The sequence below is a fragment of the Periplaneta americana genome, chromosome 1, assembly GCF_040183065.1.
Source record: "Periplaneta americana isolate PAMFEO1 chromosome 1, P.americana_PAMFEO1_priV1, whole genome shotgun sequence".
In the NCBI taxonomy this organism is placed as follows: Eukaryota; Metazoa; Arthropoda; class Insecta; order Blattodea; family Blattidae; genus Periplaneta; species Periplaneta americana.
The window spans coordinates 192,451,894-192,471,622 of NC_091117.1; the positions used below are offsets into that span (position 1 = coordinate 192,451,894).

At 36.3% G+C, this 19,729-nt stretch overlaps 2 protein-coding genes across 3 annotated transcripts in view; one reads left to right on the forward strand and one right to left on the reverse strand.

The window, feature by feature from the left end:
- Nucleotides 1-1,037: 1,037 nt before the first annotated feature.
- Nucleotides 1,038-17,595, reverse strand: LOC138705906 (uncharacterized). The gene is made up of 7 exons (XM_069834664.1): nt 17,442-17,595; nt 14,467-14,718; nt 12,150-12,278; nt 10,284-10,339; nt 7,910-7,988; nt 7,157-7,285; nt 1,038-4,400 (listed from the first exon to the last, which is right to left on the reverse strand). Exons 2-7 carry the CDS (start codon nt 14,704-14,706, stop codon nt 4,203-4,205), a joined length of 831 nt encoding a protein of 276 aa, XP_069690765.1. The 5' UTR covers nt 14,707-14,718; nt 17,442-17,595; the 3' UTR covers nt 1,038-4,202.
- Nucleotides 17,596-17,872: 277 nt separating this feature from the next.
- Nucleotides 17,873-19,729, forward strand: part of LOC138705894 (zinc finger protein 420-like) — a 32,464-nt gene continuing 30,607 nt past the window's right edge. The window contains exons 1-2 of one of the 2 annotated variants that reach the window (XM_069834636.1): nt 17,873-18,304; nt 18,417-18,524. In XM_069834636.1, coding sequence (XP_069690737.1) covers nt 18,418-18,524 — 107 coding nt within the window. In that variant the 5' untranslated portion in view covers nt 17,873-18,304; nt 18,417. The remainder of the gene's footprint in view (nt 18,305-18,416; nt 18,525-19,729) is intronic. The other variant, XM_069834653.1, reaches the window with a different exon arrangement.

Sequence of the window (19,729 nt, forward strand, 5' to 3'; positions counted from 1 at the left end):
CGGTCCCTATCCCATGCAAGGTTAATCCATTCTCTATCATCATATCCCACCTCCCTCAAATCCATTTCAATATTATCCCCCCATCTACGTCTCGGCCTCCCCAAAGGTTCTTTTCCCCTCCGGTCTCCCAACTAACACTATATGTACTTATTGTATGGATTCGTAACGAGCTGTTTTTTATGGTGATGGGTTGTTAGCCCTTCGCCCAACCCCCAAGCTGGAAGACCACCCCTTATCGGCTTTCCACGACTGCTTATTCAATATATTCGCAGCTACCCTCCATATCTGGAGACAGTCTCTATCCGCGCACTCAGTTGAGTTGCTCGAAGATTCTTCGAGCAGCAGTGCACATTAGTGTACAGATTACTGTGGAATTCCGTCCACCAAGTCACTCAACTGAGTGCGCTCCTTGTATAATGGCAGTTGACTTAATATATAAAATGTCAACATAGATGCCCAACTTGGAGTCAGGGCACAAAGGGAAAAACACTGGAGGGGGATTCGATCCAGTGCTGTGGATTGAAGTTTGGCGTAGCTCAATGGTGAGAGCGCTTGGTACGTAGAACCAAGGACCCAGGTTCGACCCCCGACACTGGAGCGAATTTTTCTTCTCTAATATTAACATAACAGATATATTCTGCAGGATCAAAAAAAAAAAATCTTTACATAGAATCTTAGTAAATGTTTATATTGTCCACGCAAGTCATTTGCTAGCTAGGTTCCCTAGTGTTCCCTGCCTCCTTTGCGAATATCTGTTTTCTGCCCAGAGCTTCTCAAGCAGTTGTACTGACTTACCAAAACAAAATTAGGTATTTTCTTTAGATTCGATATAGAAAACGTCCATTACTGTCTGACCATATTTCAAAGCCTAGCTGATGGATTATGATATAGCAGCTTCCATTAGAAGTTCCGTCATAGGAATTTGCTGCATAGTATTTTGTGTAATGCATGTACACTCGTAGTATAATATATGTTTGTGTGCAATTCGGGGAAGGGATATGGAAGGTGGATCTTTATGTCGCTCAAAACAAAACAAATAAAAAAAAAATAAATTCATTCTTCTAAATATACAGTGCAGTATAGCTAATAAAATACAACAAATAAAACACAGTGAAGAAAAATAACTCATACAATAAACGGACTCTAATTATTAAAACACAAATTATTGAATTTAAAATATTATCATCAAACTTCCAATTACAATTTCCATATCACCTTTTGAAGATTACAGAATTAAGCAGTATACAGTTTGCTGCATACAAACTTAACTTAACAAAACTCTCACCACCTTGATGACTGAGAAATTTGAAACAGTATCATTCCTCTTATTAATATTTATAGTTACCATTTGTTTTTTGCCTCATCACAACACGGGTATTGAATTATTTATAACTTCCTTGTACGGTAAAGTTACCTAATGCCGTGATACCCCTAAGCCTGTGATACTTTTTTAAAACTGAATGCCAGTCAAAACACCTCCACATGTGCAGAACACATCACAAATGCTAACCACACCCACAGAGACATCAACACAGACATGGAAATACTACACATCCAACCAAAAAGCCAGAAACTAAACACACTAGAACAATATGAAATATACAGACACACAAAAACACACCCCAACGAAATTCTCAACATACAACTCAACTTCAAAACACATACACTCTTTGACTCTACACTATACCACAGGAACACACCCTCACAGGAAACAGAACATGTGGTGCCAAGACCAACAACGACCAGTTCTGAAGATGACCCATAAATAGGTCGAAACATGTAAACGAGGTACGTTGAAATTTAACACAAGAAAGTCTTACCATACATATTCCAAAGCTTTGTCATTCGACCATAGCACCAGACATCTTTCTCAAAAGAGTGCATCTTTCAGCTAATTTTGAGACATTGGTGAACTTTCAAGCAAGATACCCAATTCCGTGATAGTGAAAAAAACGTATCACGGAATTAGGGGTATCAGGCATTAGCATCTTTACCCTACATACTGTGAATAACCTTGTTGAGTCTGCTCTTGCTACCAGACATTGCTTATATCTTCACCCCAGGCAATATTAGGCATAACAGACTCTGACCACACAAAGCAACTGTATTTGAACTCACTTTTACAAGGAGTGTAGGCACTGCCACTATGACAGATCTCATCCCATGCCTCTCTCTTCCAAGATAACTCGCAGGGAACACATTCATTTCTTGTTTTATATGCTCTTTGCATATATTAGTACCACTGTATCTCTTTTAACAGTGTAAAATGTATCCAGGAAGATATCTTAAAAATATTTCCTCTGGTTATTACACTTTTTATCATTCTCATTTAACAGTTCAGTTTCATATTTGTATCTTAACACGGATATTGAATTATTGTCTTTTGTTTTTTTAGTCTTTCCTTTTTTATTCTTCCTTTTAGTCACTTAACGACACCATATCAAATACTAGGTTATTTAGCACTGATAACATGGGAGGAGTGACAGTAGGAGGAAGAAGAATAAAGTGCATAAGATTTGCTGATGATATGACGTTAGCAGAAGAGGAGATGCTACTGGAGCTTAGTGACAGCTGTGAGCAGTATGGAATGAAGATAAATGCCAACAAGATGAAGACCATAGTCATAGGAAGAAAAGTAAAGAAGGTAAACTTGTGAATTCTAAATGAGGCAATAAAGCAAGTGAACAACTTCAACTTGGGGTGTACTATAACATGAGCTGCTGTCAAGAAGTCAAAAGGAGAATAGCAATGACAAAGGAAGCTTTTAATAGAAAAAGAAGCATCTTCTGCAGACCTCTGGAGAAAGAACTAAGGAAGAGACTAGTGAAGTGCTTTGTGTGGAGTGTAGCATTGTATGGGGGCAGAAACATGGACATTACAACGAAGTGAAGAGAAGCGACTAGAAGCATTTGAAATGTGGATATGGAGAAGGACGGAGCATGTAAAATGGACAGACAGAATAAGGAATGAAGCGGTGTTGGAAAGAGTGAATGAAGAAAGAATGAAAATAGAGACGGTGGTGGTGGTGGTAAATATACAGAACAGTATAGCTAATAAAATACAACAGCTAAAACAAATTGAAGAAAAATAACTCATACAATAAATGGACTCTAATTATTAAAACACAAATTATTGAATTTAAAATATTATCATCAAACCTCCAATTACAATTTCCACATCTTTTGAAGATTACAGAATTAAGCAGTATACAAACTAAACTTATCAGAACTCTCACCACCTTGATGACTGAGAAATTTGAAACAGTATCACCATTAAAATTCAGAATAATCCTGGGAAATCCAGGATGTCTGCCAACCCTGCACAGAATAGATGTATACTACTATCCAATAATGTAAATATAGTCAGATTCTCCTCCAAAACCATAATTCCGCCCCTTATTTCACTAAGGGCGATTGTCACAATTGTGAGGTTTTCAGGAAATGAAATTGATTGTGGACCACTGCCTTATGAACACGAAAAAAAAAAACTTAACCATAAAGATGGTTGTCCATGTTATCTAGGCGGCTGTCCATGAAAATAATATTGTCATTTCTGAAGTTGGAAGCCCACATTTGCCCTTAGTACCCCAACAATGACACTGACTTCCAACCATGTACAAACAGATTTCGTAAACTATTGGGAGTTGAACTACTAGCATTCGTGATCTGATAAAGCAGCCTTTTCTTTTTAAGAATTCTAAAATAACAAGAATGGACACCTGCCCTTAGTGAAATAAGGTACAGATATGTTAAAGTGTGAGGTAAATATGATTTGCACCACTTCAGTAACTATATCCCGTACTCCATTAAGAAGAATCTTCCAAATAATTCAAATATATAAGAAGATTTTCATAATGTGTAAGCATTTGCAGGTTGTACACTTTTTCAGTTATGGTAGATATTTTCTTCGTGATCATTAAATGTGAACTTGAATTAAACCACATGCATGTCAGTAGATCCTGCCAACAACACAAAGACGCGAAACATATTGATTGCATACAGAAGTCAAGTTTGCCTCAAGAGTTATCGTGCGGCAGATATTGACTGAACAGAGCAATGCATAATTATTAGGAACGAAACTAATACAGAGCAAACGTACAGAATGACCTGTTTCTGACTAGCCTGTCTACAGTAAACACAGCTGGAATCATATTATGTGTGCATACAGTCTGCGTTTTATAATACTTCATAAGTTTCCATGGATCAGTGTCTTGGGCATAGGATAGAATCGTCTGTATCAGTTAGAATCTGTGCAGCTACTTTTAAACCTAAGTCATATTGCCCATCCTTTGATATTTTCTCTGGTCCTTGCAAAGCATGTTGTTTGATGAAGTTCTGCACAATACCAGGTTGGACAGTTGACATGGTTAATCGACATCCCCACGTAACTAAGGCCAAAGGCTGAAAAATACAGAAACATTTTATTATAATTACATATGTAATATTTTTTCACTATCATCGTTATGGATTAAATACTCAATTGTTCTCGGGACACTTAACATGTACTAAAGGAAGCTCGAATTTTTGTATAAACTAATGCAGTTTTACAGATAACTATTCTATCATTCCTTATATTAACATTTTACTAAGTAGTTTGTAAAAACCAGTCTCACAGTTTATAAACAAGTACCAGCTGCAGTGGAAAAATCATGTTCCATGAATGAATCGTAATAGACTTTCAAAAGCCACGCTTCAATACCGTCACCAGGGGAAGAGATCTTTGAGCCGTCCCCCCCCCCCCCCAAAAAAAAGGACCAAGAATGAGATTGTAACAATTTATTTAAGTGATTTTTAGACATTAAAACTGGGGAGGCCGAGACGTAGATGGGAAGATAATATTAAAATGGATTTGAGGGAGGTGGGATATGATGATAGAGACTGGATTAATCTTGCTCGGGATAGGGATAAGTGGCGAGCTTATGTGAGGGCGGTAATGAGCCTCCGGGTTCCTTAAAAGCCAGTAAGTAAGTAGCCAAGTAAGGAGTGATAAACCTCTTTTACATTGGCTGGTCATGATAATATCTTTGAAAAATATTGGAGTGCAAGAGGTCAAATGACTTTATTGTCAAACGCCTGGCATTAGAAAACAACAAGATTTAAAAAGACAATTATCAACTAAACATTCTTCTGTTAGCACTTGTAGTTTAATTATTTTCTTACCGAGCTTGAAGAAAAACACTGCACTAATTTCCAACCTAATGAAATAGCTTTTAATTTCCAACCTAATTAAATAGCTTTTAAACAGAGAATTAAGTAAGAAATTTGATTGTAGCTCATTTATCTGACAATTTTTCACCAAAGAAACTGGAATACGATTCCAAGTAATAGATAATACATAACGAATTTTCTGAAAATATTGACTTCCTTCCAGTTCTCATATCATTGCAGCTCTGTACTTTAGAAATAAAGTTCCCACCCCTGACTTTCTGAGGAGGGCCTGAAGGCTTGCACCACAGCCTAAGACTTATTGTGCCGACCTCCTTATTATGGAATGATTGTTGAAGTCCTTAGAGCCACATTCCTGAAAGTACGTGAATCACTGCTTGGTGCCATCTTATCAATTCAGCTACAGCATCCAGGTCTGATGGATTCTCTCTGTTGTCTGCAGCCTCCTCAGATTAATGGTATCTGTTCGCAAATCATGTAATATGTCCTGCCGCATCCTACATTGATCTTTAGATTGCAGCACTCTAGATACCGTGATCCACCATCGTGCCACCTGTCCAAGTGAGCTACACAGAGTTACCAGATCCCTGTTCTGTTGTAGTATGATGTAAAAACCCCTTTGACTCCCTCTCCTTGTTGATCTGAAACTATTGTAGATTATATGAAGTTGAAATTAATAATAATAAGTTGAAATACGCACACACCATGCATGGGGTAAGAAACATTACTTGTCTTTACTATAAGCTGCGATGGATTTCTGTCTCTTCATACACTTGATAATATGATATCTGTCACATAGTTCTGAGCATAAAACACACACACACTTATCATTTGGTTCGTGGTAAGTCTTGTTGCCGCACACCTTGTGGTGGAAGCCATAGGTTGCCAATCTTGTCGTCACGTGTCTCATTTCATGATTAGCTTCTGTCCATGTCCTATCTTGCATCGCACACATTGCGTAGAATTCCTCCGGTATGCTGGTTTTCTTCTCGTGCAGATCTTGTAGGTGTCGTTCGCTGGGAGCATTATTTCGCACCTTAGGTCCTCTATCAAAAAGGTCTCTCTGGTTAGTTCGTACACTAGTCTCGATCTTGCGTTCTGTGGTAGTCCTAGAGCTCTCTTCAAATACCTAGCCTTCACCCGCTCTAGTTCTTCCATCTGTTTGTATGTGAGGTATTCTCCCACTGATTCTAGGCCATACGTCAGGATGGGTAATATCTTTATCCGGAACAGGTCCATAGCTGTGCTGATCGATAATTGTGTGATGTTCCTAATTTCATTCATGGCTCTTGTGGCCGCCATTTCTCGATCTTATGTGTAGCCTGAAACTTTTCCCAGTCGTCTGAATTGTGATTCCTAGATATTTAAAATCGCTTTTCCTTTTGAGTTGTTTGCCATTGCATTTTACATTTTCTTCTTCGTCGAGTCTTCCTCCTTTCCTGAACACTACCAGTTCCGTCTTCTCTTCGTTTATCTTGATGTCGTTTCGTTCCGCCCATTTGCTTAGCGTGTCTAGTGCTGATTGTATATTGTCTAAGTCTGTCGCTGCGATGGCCATGTCATCGGCATAGATGTACGTACTTACTCCTTCCATTTCTTTCATGACATCATGTGTTAGGACATTAAACAGTATCGGGCTGAGCAGGTCTCCTTGGAGGATGCCATTCGTCTGCGGAAGTTGAGATTAATGGAGACAGAATGAGTCTGAGGTCCAAGACCGAAAGTTGCCCAGCAATTTTGCTCCAAGTGGCTGAGGAGGGAACGCACCTTGGGGGGGGGGGAACTAGGCTTTGAACCGAGGTCTGTTTGTTTCATGATCAGGTATGCTAACCAATGTGGTGGACAGAAATGTAGTTTAATAAAGAAATTAAGAATACAGTGCAAGTTTCCGATTATGTGAGCTATTTTGAAACAATTTTTTGCATATTATAATACATTTCTTTAACTTCTCTAATGTTTATGGATATATTATACTATATTTTTTAACATACCCTTTCTTCGTCTAAGAGTGCATGTGGTGTAATGATGTGCCTGCGGAGACATCTTATGACGAGATGCCTCAGACGATTCACTTCCAGCTGGTTTGCACAGGGATGATACAACATTACAACAGCTCCATGCTGTAAAGATGTACAAAAGATGTTTACAAAATGTAAACAATTTGTTGTTTTCAAGAATTACTGATCAAGTGCAAGGAAATAAGGATCAAATTTTACAAACCAATGTCAAATGGTCTTCACAAAGAAAAGAGAATGGAACACAAAATACAGAAACAGGCACAGTTTGTATACAAAGCTAGATTTATGACAGAAATGATTGAAGATGCGAGAGAAATACTGTAACATTATCACTGTAGTTGTACACAATATGCGGACAGAATGGTGGAAACATGCCTGTCCAAATACTTGTAAGCATATCACTACAGTATAGATCACTGGAAAAAGTTGATATGAATACAAAAGACAGAGTGACTAATCTATGAAATGTAGAAGAGTGTAGAAAAAGAGCAAGATGGCTCAGTAATAAAACACTGGACTAGCATTAGACAGCCCACACCACCACCACCACCACTAGTTTTCATATATTACACAGGCATGTACGCACGCAAGCAAATGCACATAAGTTGCGTGCACAAACACACATATATAGAAAACTTAAATTACAGATAAGTACAAAATTTAATCTGCAAGTACGAAAGCAAAATTGTTAAAACTGTCATTTTGTACAAAAGAAAACCATTTTACCTCTAAACTGTGAACCCATCTTTGTCGAGGTACGAACTTGTATTCACCATATCGAGGCCAAAGAGGTCGATGTGTGCCACTGAAAATAATTAATATATGTTTGATTGCAATTTAATAAAATTACTGTAACATCAGCTGATATAAAAAGTGTCAGAAAAATCAGTGCTATTTTCCACATTTCAACCGAGTGAAAACAATAAATATTTAATTTCAGAGAGTAAGGCAAAGGAAGCTTTTAATAGAAAAAAGAGCATCTACTGCGGACCTCTGGAAAAAGAACTAAGGAAGAGACTAGTGAAGTGCTTTGTATAGGGCAGAAACATGGACATTACGACGAAGTGAAGAGAAACGAATAGAAGCATTTGAAATGTGAATATGGAGAAGAATGGAGCATGTGAAGTGGACAGACAGAATAAGAAACGGAGTTGTATTGGAAAGAATGGGTGAAGAAAGAATGATGCTGAAACTGATCAGAAAGAGAAAAAGGAATTGGTTGGGTCAATGGCTGAGAAGAAACTGCTTACTGAAGAATGCACTAGAAGGAATGGTGAACGAAAGATGATAGACATTAAGATATATGGATCATATGAGGAGACTAAAAGAAAATAGGAAAGATTGGAGAATGCTGGGTTTGCAGTGAAAGACTTGCCCATGGGCAGAACACTAAAAAAAAAAAAAAAAAAACAGAGAGAGAGAGAGAGTAAGACTATAACTCTAAAGTCAAAATAGCTAGTTTTCAGGACAGAGGTTTGAAGTTTTCAAAACAATTAAAACATAAACTCGTCAGGATTTGAAATGAATAAAACATCAAAATATTTTGTGAATCTGATTTATCAGCATTGCATAGTATTTTTTTAAATTATATTTATTGTTAAAGTACTTGTATTGTGAGGACCCATGAAAATTGAATTTTTTTACTTATACTCTTAGTCCCTGGCATGAAAGACAATTGTTACCATACTTACTTACTTACAACTTACAAATGGCTTTTAAGGAACCCGAAGGTTCATTGCCGCCCTCACATAAGCCCGCCAGCGGTCCCTATCCTGTGCAAGATTAATCCAGTCTCTATCATCATACCCCACCTCCCTCAAATCCATTTTAATATTATCCTCCCATCTACGTCTCGGCCTCCCTAAAGGTCTTTTTCCCTCCGGTCTCCCAACTAACACTCTATATGCATTTCTGGATTCGCCCATACGTGCTACATGCCCTGCCCATCTCAAACGTCTCGATTTTATGTTCCTAATTATGTCAGGTGAAGAATACAATGCGTGCAGTTCTGTGTTGTGTAACTTTCTCCATTCTCCTGTAACTTCATCCCGCTTAGCCCCAAATATTTTCCTTAGCACCTTATTCTCAAACACCCTGAACCTATGTTCCTCTCTCAGAGTGAGAGTCCAAGTTTCACAACCATACAGAAGAACCGGTAATATAACTGTTTTATAAATTCTAACTTTCAGATTGACGATTCTAACTTTCAATTTTTACCATAACAGATATATTCTGTAGGACCAAAAATTAACCTTTACGTAGATTCTTCGCCCAACAGTGCATATTACTGTGGAATCCCGGTCACCAAGTCACTCAATTGAGTGCGCTCCTTGTATAATGGCAGTTGACTTAATATTTATTTATTTGTCTAATGGCTAGTACATGATATTTAATATCATTGACTGAGGGAAAAACAAGAAAGTGGTGAACAAAACTACGGATTAAGTAATTAAAAACATTCGGGCTCTGGCTTCCCAGTAGCGGTCGACTTCCGTGGAGGATTTCAGAGCAGGGCATTTTGCAAGATGTTGTCTATCCATCTCTTCCTGTTGATGGCACAAAATGCAGGATGCTGATGGAAGGATGCCAAGACGATTGAGGTGTTTACCCAGGATGTCATGTTCAGTGTTAAGACGAAAGCTTGCAACTGCCAGTCTTCTGGGTTCAGGAGGTATGTCCTTCAGTAATTTCCTACGTTGTTGCGAAATGTTTATGTCCAATTCTTGTTGGCGATTATAGTTGACTTAATATAAAGACTAAAAATTAATCTTTATGTAGATTCTTCGCCCAACAGTGCATATTACTGTGGAATCCCGGCCACTAAGTCACTCAATTGAGTGCGCTCCTTGTATAATAGCAGTTGACTTAATGTAAATGTCAAATATGCCACAAAAAGAAAAACACTGGAGGAGAGGGATTCGATCCGGTGCTGTGGATTCAACTTCAGTATAGCTCAATGGTTAGTACGTAGAACCAAGGACCCGGGTTCGATCCTCGACGCCAGAGCGAATTTTTTTCCTCTAATATCAATAATTTGGTATGACTTTCTTACTTGGATTCTTTTAAAATACAAAGAAAGTAATTTATTTGATATACTTACTATGTTGGTACAGCAGAGTCATAATGTATAGACTTATTCATACATTCATGCCGACCCTGCAAAATAATTGAATATATATTAGCTACAGCATGATAAAAGGAAGCAAACATTTCTGCAAATAGGTAATTAGAATTAAATTAGTAAAATAAATAAATATAAACAAATATTTTAATTTGTAAGTTTGATATGCCAACAAAATGAATTAATAAGTCTAGGATCAGAAGCAGAACCTGCTATTATAGTATTTTTTAACAATGAACCAACAGTCAGTGCAATATAATTATGCAGTCTATTATTTATGTATTTATTATCCTCATCGTCATCTTTCATGAATTTAGGCTTTAATGTCTGCTTCCACATCAAGAGAGCAATTCTTGCCTTCTTGTCAATGGACAGCCAATAGTTCCTCTTCATAGTTGTATTGAAATATCATCTTTGGGATTCTTCCCTCGTGCATTCTTTGGATGTGGTTATACCAAATTTGTTTCATTTGGATTATCCTATCTGTGAGATTAAAGATATTCAGTTCTAGTATTTTCACCTGTTACTGAAAGTAAGAATTTAATCTCGAATGTGTCTATTTTCTTTTTGTCTCTCCTACAGAACAAAACTAAAATATGCAACTAGTGGAATCATTATTATTGTATATTACTTTAAAAAAAGGTTCAAAAGTTTTCTCTTCAAAATTAGGAAAGACAAAAGTATTTCAATCTGTCAGCATTTTAATTTTTTTTTTTTTTTTTTTTTTTTTTTTTTTTTTTTTTACTAGGACCCTATACAACATACATGGGCATCGTGCCTCACTTGAGAATTTGTGCCTCACTGACCTTCACAGAGCTTATCGCTCTGAGTGACATCATCTTCACAGTCTCCGTTTCTCCCTCACTTAGCTCCTAGGCATGGGCAGGTTCTATATCAATTTCATAAGCAATATCAGTGGTGGCATAATGGCATTATCAAAGCAGTGTGTACGCGTTAGAAAACGATTGTTTCATGAGAAATGGGAGGAAGAGTTTTTTTGCTGTTAGAAGGGGAGAACATACGATATATGTTATGCTCGAAAATCCTATTAGGCATTAATAAATTTAATATACAACGACATTACTCCTTATGTCATAAAGAACATGCTGAATTAGAAGGTAAGACAAATTAAATGTTATTTTTTCGTACTATTCCGAAGAAAATTTATGATCTTAACATTTGCATAGTACACTAAATACGACATTATACCTTAAACACGCTGCATTAAAAGGTACGAGGAATTAAATGCTGTTTGTACGTATTATTTACAAAATAAATTTATTAAAAAAATATATATATCAGATGTGCGTAGAAAACGAAATATGATTTTCTGAAATTATTTTAGGTCGAGAATGTGCAAATCTATTAAGTAATCTTGATAAACTCCAGAATATTCAAGAAAATAAACGTAGACAACGTGATGGAATATTATTGACTAGTTACGCAATTTCTCGCCTGTGATTTAAATCAATTCAATGATGGAGAAATAGTAAAGAGGTTTATGATTAAAGCTGCCGAATTAATTTGCCAAATTGAATAAAAGTTTTCGAGTCTCTCACGTTAACCAAGCGCTTTCCTAATAATTCGCCACTGACCACCTTAGCGATTACGATAAGGTGACGCAGGTCACAGCAGTTTATATTTCCCATCCTACTCTGCAGTCTCCTCTCCTAGTAAACAAACTATTTCAAATCGAGTGCCTCACATAACCGAAAATTGTGCCCATGTATGCTGTACAAACTGCCTGAAATAATTCAGTTGCCTATATCTGTAGGTCCAACATGTTCAAATATTTCTTAATCAAGAAATGACACTTTTGTGCTAATGAATATTAAAATTACGTACTGTATAGTATCTCGGAATATTTTCACACTCCAAAATAGGTTTAATCCTCCAATCTGGAACAATCTTGCTATTGTAGTTGTAGCAGGTATAGTCACTTGGAGAGTAGTCCCAATCCATTGTCAGATTTGTCTGGAATACGAAACATAATAAGAAAACAAGCTACATAAGTTTACAACGTAAAACTGTGATATATGCTGTGTATCTACATAGTTTTATTTGTCATTTGTTTCCTTGAAATCGACGTCTTTTGTTCGGATTAGTTGGCACTAAAATTAATTGTTTGCTATTGTTGATTTCGTGAGTCCTAAACAAAATTTGCATTACACATTGACAGTATTGGGACGAGATTCTTTAGAATAACGTTTTCCTAGCATCATTAATTTTTTACTTGTCTACGTTTTCATTTGTGAGTAGTTAAGGGGACACTCAACTACATTTTGGAACTTTTTTTTCTATTTGGCCAATCTTTTTCAAATTTGGAGAAAAAGTTTAATATACACATGGGAAGTAACATGCAAAATCTCAGCTCATTAGATCCAATACTTTTCAAAGTAAAAAATATTTCAATTTTTAATCAATCATTAATTGAAATATCACTTTTAAGTTAATTATCATTTTTTATTTTTTGGCTTTGCGCATTTGACTGTGCCTTCTCAATGAAGAGGGGAAGAATTCTGTGTATTGATTTAGTTCTATCACGTAAATTAGTGTAAAATATATTATTTTTATTTCTATGAAATTAAATTTTAAATTTTTTAATGATTAAAAAATCATAAATAGCTTCAAAAAGGTAATACTGTAAAACTGATACACAAAATGACACTTTTTCTCCAATTTTTAAGTTGAGTGCCCCCTTAATGCACTAAAAAGAACCACACCTCAAAAGTATAGAACTGCCACCACCACTACCACTAATTCTTCTTCCTATGTGTATCCAGCCTCATCTTAAATGATATGCCTCAAATAAATTGTGCTATTTTCCATATTGATATTGTTCAAATTTCTTTCATGTTGTAATTGTACATTATTATTTCGTCTAAAAACTCAATGGGGCAGCCTTTCAGGATGTTCTGTAGTTTCTTTTTCAGATTTACATAGATTGTAAAGAGAGTTTGAACTAAGTTCTAATCTTTAAATTTGTGACTTAGCGACATAGTCAAATTCGAGCTCTTAGTGTTTGAGCGATTTTTGTTTTTTTCATTTTTATGCCATAGTACTACTAAGAATTGCAAAGTAAAGCTGTGAGTTGATTGGAATGATGCTGTCAATATGATTATCTTGTAAATCTTATCATTCCCACTAATATTTATTTGGTGAAGGGATAGTTATCTCTGTACAAACAATTAGGTTAGCTTGGCTTATCTCAGTTCCTAGTTCAGTGACAGAGGGTTTAATGAGAGCAAAAAGATTAGCTTAGTTTAAGATTAGCTAACGTTAATTTAGAATGGAACGGAATGGGATTTATAAAATAAAGTTAATATTTTTATATAAATTATGACGTAGGCATATAATTACTTTCTATCTAGTTTTCATTTGTTACATAATTTACTATAGTTAGAATTAAAATATCTTCCCCTTTTTCACATCTTGATGTTCGGAAATACTTTCCTTACTTTCAAAAACCTCTAAATCGACTCTTAAGTTTAAAAAAACAGTTGACTCCAAACTAAACCTTAAAAAAATGTTATTTTCCATGAAGTAGCAAGCCTGAAATTAACATGATTACGTCTAATTATAGTGAACAGTTTTATAAAATCATTAGTTATATTCTAAGAATGTTGTTTATAGAAAATGTTTTCTTCATTTATAGATCTAGATTCGTGTTCCGGGCTGAGAGGCCGTGGTCTGTTGGTTCATTTTCTACCAGACATTTCGTCTGCTCCTGCGTAGAAAATGAACCACGGCCTCTCAGCCCGGAAAACGAATCTAGATCTATAGACTCTGGCCGTGAAAGCCTAGACAACAAGATGTTCGTTTTCCCGAGAATTTAGTATTTTGGAGTTGGTGGGTTCTGATTCTAGGCACCTCACATATAAAGACTCCTTTTTTACAAGACACGTAGACCATGTATTCATTCTCTGCTATAGATTGTTTTGACAACAGTATAGACCAGTGTGAACTATGCTTTACTCATGTCTTCGTAATGTTATTTCTTAAGTCTGGTCAATCACATCATAAATACAGTACAGTTGAAGTTAAGGTTTATTTAGTTGAGCTTATAAATGAGTATTGAAGAGTAACCTTTCCTTGGAGATCGCCAATTAACCTTATAGTTTTGCCCAATTAATTTTATGATTTTGAACCATGAAATGTTTACCTTTGCATCATCACATTCAGTCGTTTTCACGCCCATCTTAACTCCATGTTCACGATCGTGTAGTACATCTATAATGTTCGTTTCCGGTTCTGAGTATGGGGGATGTGGCATCCATCGACCTGTCCATGGTTCCTCAGAAGTATCTGCTTCAGGTACATCAAACTGTGCACTTGCCACAGTTAGCAAGATACAAAATATGACTAACTTAGACACAACCCAATATTTGTTTTGTGTATGCATATTCCACTCTTCCTGTAAAAAACATAGAGTTTTTTAATTGGTTTATGGTAAATTTCTATAAGTAATGGTTCTGTCCTTTCGAGGGAAAAATATTCCAAAAACTCCCGATTTTTGCATCAAAAAATTAAAACACTAAGAAAAAATGTGAGGAAAACATTACAATTTTTAAATAAGTTAAAAAGAAAATCTAAAAACTCCCAGCTTCCGCAAGTAAATTAAAAAAATTCGCAAAAACAAGATACTTTAAATATACTTACACAATTTCAAAGTTACATTTCAATTTATAATAACGATCAACTTAACATTCCTAAGTTAATATAGTCTAACCTAACGTATGTCAATGACGAAACAGTTCAGTAAATATCTAACTGCAATCACTTACATTTCTCCCATTTCAATGAAAAAATAATGCATGCATTCACAATGATCTGGATATCACCTTTTGAACATGAACTCTGCTAAATATCCGACATCTGTAAATACAACCTTCACACAGAACACCATCACGAGACATAGAACTAAGTTACACGCTTCTTTCATCACCAGAGACAAAATGAAAACAACGAATATCGAATTAATGTGACAGCATCAAATATCGACTTATACACGTGCAGCTCATGACTGGATCTTGCGCGGACTTGGTTAATAAAACCTTAACTAACCAAACCTAACCTTCGTATATGCAAGATGTGTAACCAGAGCACGAAGGAAACTGCTTGATTTGATCTGGAATATACACACGAAAATAAATTCACGTAAAGATCATGAGAGGTCAGCGCATACACTAGGCCTACAGCCAAACTGTTTCTGTCCTGCTATAAATACCAAACACAGAATGGTGACAACTTCCAATTGGCCGATATCCGTAAGTGCGTAAATATAATAAATCTAAACTAAGATCGTTTTCTGCTCAATTTTTGTGTTTCCACATTAGGAATAATAATCAGAATGTTTTAAAATATTAACTTTATAAAAAACCAAAACCAGTACTTATAGATAATTATTACCAAAACCTCAATCAGGCAACTTGTCCCAACTAGGATTTTAACCCACACCCCCTCGTTCACGGTCAGACATGTTAACCATTACTTCACAGCTGTGGTCAATAAAATGTGACTAAATTCATTTGTATATAGGAAGTAACGAAAGAAGTGGAAAAAAAAAATTCAGGTATGCATTCCTTATATGTACCGTACAGAAGAAAAAAATGGTTATATCAACATTGATCCAGAAATGCTTGGTTTGTGGGTTATAGGGCTTCCAAGTATCATCATAGTGCATTCTAGTATGTTTACTTGAATTATTATGACGCATTCTGTTTACATTTCCTTAAATGAACTATTCAAAATGTTTACCTCTTGCCTAAATACAGGCCGTAGTTCGTCTTCTTATCGAGATGCCAACATGCTCCTAAATTCCTTGCAGAGTTCGTATTGTTAGATAGCCTTTCGGGTAATTGTGAATTACAGGAACGCCACTTTTTACCTTTTTCAAAATCGCTGAAATAAACTGTAAAATGAAAGTATTCATTTGTACAAATAGATGTAATCACTTGGAGAGCTGTGGGCCCACCCAACCCGCCCTAAATAGGTACTTTACTTATATACGAAAATCGTCGTCTGTGAATGAAGAATGCAGCCATATTTCGTTAATTTCATAGTGGGTTTCAGTGTCGCCAACATAGTAATAATAATACACACCTAATAAAACCTAACCTAACCTTCCACCTGTAGCAACATTCTTCACGTTTGGTATCATTTCGTTTGCATGAATTGGCAACCCAGCTACTCGTGTCGGGAAGCCATCTAGTGGAAGTAGATCGTACTGCCAGGAAGAAGAACAGTCTGCAATATTCGTTCAGTGGCCAGTAATATACTCCATCTTGGCGTGCCCAAGCTTCACAATTAATGCCTTTCGTAATCCGTTGATAGAAAGTGTCTTCATTATCCACAGAAATCGAATACACCAACGACTTGAAGTGCCCTCACAGAAAGACGTGCCATGGATTGAGATCTGGTGAGCGTGGAGGCCAAGCATATTCAGATTTCGATGACGACGACGAGCTGTGAACTGTATTCAGGCAAAAGATCGACTTTTGAACAGTTTATGTTCAGAAATGTAAACAGATTGCGTCACAATTATCCCAGGGAAACGTACTGAAGTATGCTATGATCAATCACACTTGCAAGTCCTGCTCAGAAACCAAGCATTTTCGGACCTATATTGATATAACCATTTTTTTTTCTTGCATTCATATAAGGAATATATACTTGAAGTTTTGCTCATTTTTTTCTCTTACACCCTGTATGAACAGGCACTGAGAAAATTCACAGAACTTAAGACATGAAATAGATAGGAGTTTAGTTACAACATCAATTGAAGAGTTTATAAATTTAAGTGATCGAAGAAAAACTTATAAGATATTAAAATATATCGTTCTCGTAAGATAACTTTCCAAAAGAGAATGCAGATCACAAATTATGTGTGTAAATATAGACTGTTAAAGATGAACACTAAAGAGCAATCTGAAAATACTTCTGAAAGTTATTTTCTAACCGCACTTCCTCAACTTCGATTTGACATATGGATGACGTTTGTTACGAAAAATCTCTTAGGAATAATATGAACAGTCAAGAATTTACATAACACTATATCTACTTAAAGCAGTGTACCGTTAATTCACTATGGCTACAAAAGTACTTCATATTCCTATGTTGCAATTACAAATACATTACCTCCGTCCAACTATTCAACAATTCAGCAGAATTACTCGCCCTTTTCACATACACGATAATTCCATGTCGTGCAGACAGTATGCCCAACACAACACCAGATTAGTGTGACGACCAAGTCGATTCTTAAAAATCCGCTATGAAACAGTGCAGAACCCACTAAATTGGTATATTGCCAAAGTAAAGTGATATTATTTTCCAGCTGTATATAAGTTCTAGAAAAGAAACCGCTAAATCTCTATACTAGCAATACAAATTTCGTCAATTTTACCCGCTAAACTAACACAGAAAAACGCCTGATGTAGCGGAAAAACCGCTGAATTGGCAACACTGCCAGAAGGCAGAAACACGAAATCCGCTGATCCATGTAGATCATATATGTTACATAATATATGATCTAGGCCGCTATGTAGTTGCCAAAATGCCATGACTACTTTTCTGCTATTACATTCCGCCGTTCGAAGTGTGCAGCTCTGGTTGTGCTCGTTATTTAGAGGAAATCAATCGATTTATTTTAAAGATATTGATCAAATACTATATAGGTATCGTACCATGCCATATACCATTGTTTTATTTCACAATCAAGCTAAAATGGCAAAAGCACTCTACCAGAGCCTTCTACCAATATTTAGATTAAAAATGAAGGTATGGAGTAGAACATGTAAAGAGGTTATGATATTTATAAAACAACGTGAGTCAAGATCACTGCCTGCAGGATCACATTCTGGCAGCCGTAGGAATAAGTTGCGATCCAGCAGGAAGTGGGTAAGATAAACAGGTCAGGTTTGAATTTGTGGGGTTTGAGCTGTCCACGGGCGTAATTTTGATATTTTATTTTATTCGGGAAGAATTCGGCAGGTCACCAGGTAAGGAACTGATTCTTACGCTTCGCGCAAACAAATGCAAACGAATTAATTAGATTATGTATTATATATTAGGGATGTAAGAAAAATCATGCCAATGTTGTTTATCATTCAGCATGTTCCACAAAGCCAGGGTCAAAACATGCTATGTACCTGGTTGCCTGGGATCAAATAGAACGGACCCGGACTTGGCATTTTTCCACTTTCCGAAAGTTGTTGAGAGGTATGTAATATTGAATAATTTCAAGGAAAAAATTGTTCCGGGAACGGGTATCGATCCTTGGACCCTTGCGTCTTGTCAGCCCATTTGAGTTGTGTGGATATAAACGGAAGAATTGTGACTTGTATAGTTCCTGAGGCACTCAGTCAGTAGAGCATTCGTGCGCTAAGCGTAGGGTCCCGGGATCGATACGCGGCCCCAGAACAATTTTTCCCATGAAATTATTCAAGCCTGCTTCACAGGAAGCTTCTAACTGAAAGCCAGAGTTGCATGTGTAATATTGTTTACTTAATGTATTGGTGAAACTAGCGCTAGCTGAGGTATTTCCGGTGGTTTCGGGAGTGAAAATCGTCGAATTTATAAGGGATTCTTTTTTGTAGAGATGCAGTTGGTAAGCCCAGTTGATCATATATGCTAGGCGTAACAAATGCCTAACCTAACCTGTCACAGATTCATACATGCAAAATAGGGTATGTAAGTGGAATACGAAGGGAACTACCTCAGCGCTAGTTTCGCCCAAAGTATAACGTAGGATTACAATATTTCATTCATTAATAGTTTTCTGTCCAAGGGCGCAAACCCATCATTTTCCAATCTTTCCCATTTTCCGCCTTCCTCTCAGAAGAAGAAAGCTGCTCCTGATCTAAAGACAAATTCCTCTGCAGTATATAGCATATGATACAGCAGCAACCTGTTGACTATGCTTTTAAATTGTTTTGTTTACTGCTTATTATGGGAGCTTGGAATTATATTATATATGTTTATGCCTCTATTGTAAAATACTTTTAACATTTGTGTTGTGGAAATTCTATTAGTGGACAAATGGATATGGTTTGATGTTCTTGTTTGATGCATGTGGTAGTCTGAATTCAAATTGAATTTTGCTTTGTTTTTATGAATGAACGACACTGTTTCTAGAATGTATATACAGGTCGATTCACATTATAAGAAATGTCAATGTCATGGTCTGGCACCGTCACATCCAATGGCAACACATTCATATTTAACGGCAATTGACCATCAGTTTGCCAGTGCCATTAAGGGTAGAGAAGTGTGCTTTAAAACAATGCCAATATTTAACAGAAAAACTTGAGGTGATTAGTATTTGGCTGGATTAAGAAAAGGCCGGAAAAAAACCTGAAAGAACATAGATGAGGATGATGCCAGATGTTGTCTTAATGGATGTAAAGTGTTTCACTGTGGAAACT

Bases quoted from the DNA above. Each gene is read 5' to 3' on its own strand.
- LOC138705906 (XM_069834664.1), bottom strand. From the start codon at position 14,706: ATGCATACACAAAACAAATATTGGGTTGTGTCTAAGTTAGTCATATTT. The intron at 12,279-14,466 runs GTAAACATTTCA...TTCGTATTCCAG, and splicing joins CTGAATGTGATGATGCAAAG to ACAAATCTGACAATGGATTG. The intron at 10,340-12,149 runs GTACGTAATTTT...ATTATTTTGCAG, and splicing joins ATATTCCGAGATACTATACA to GGTCGGCATGAATGTATGAA.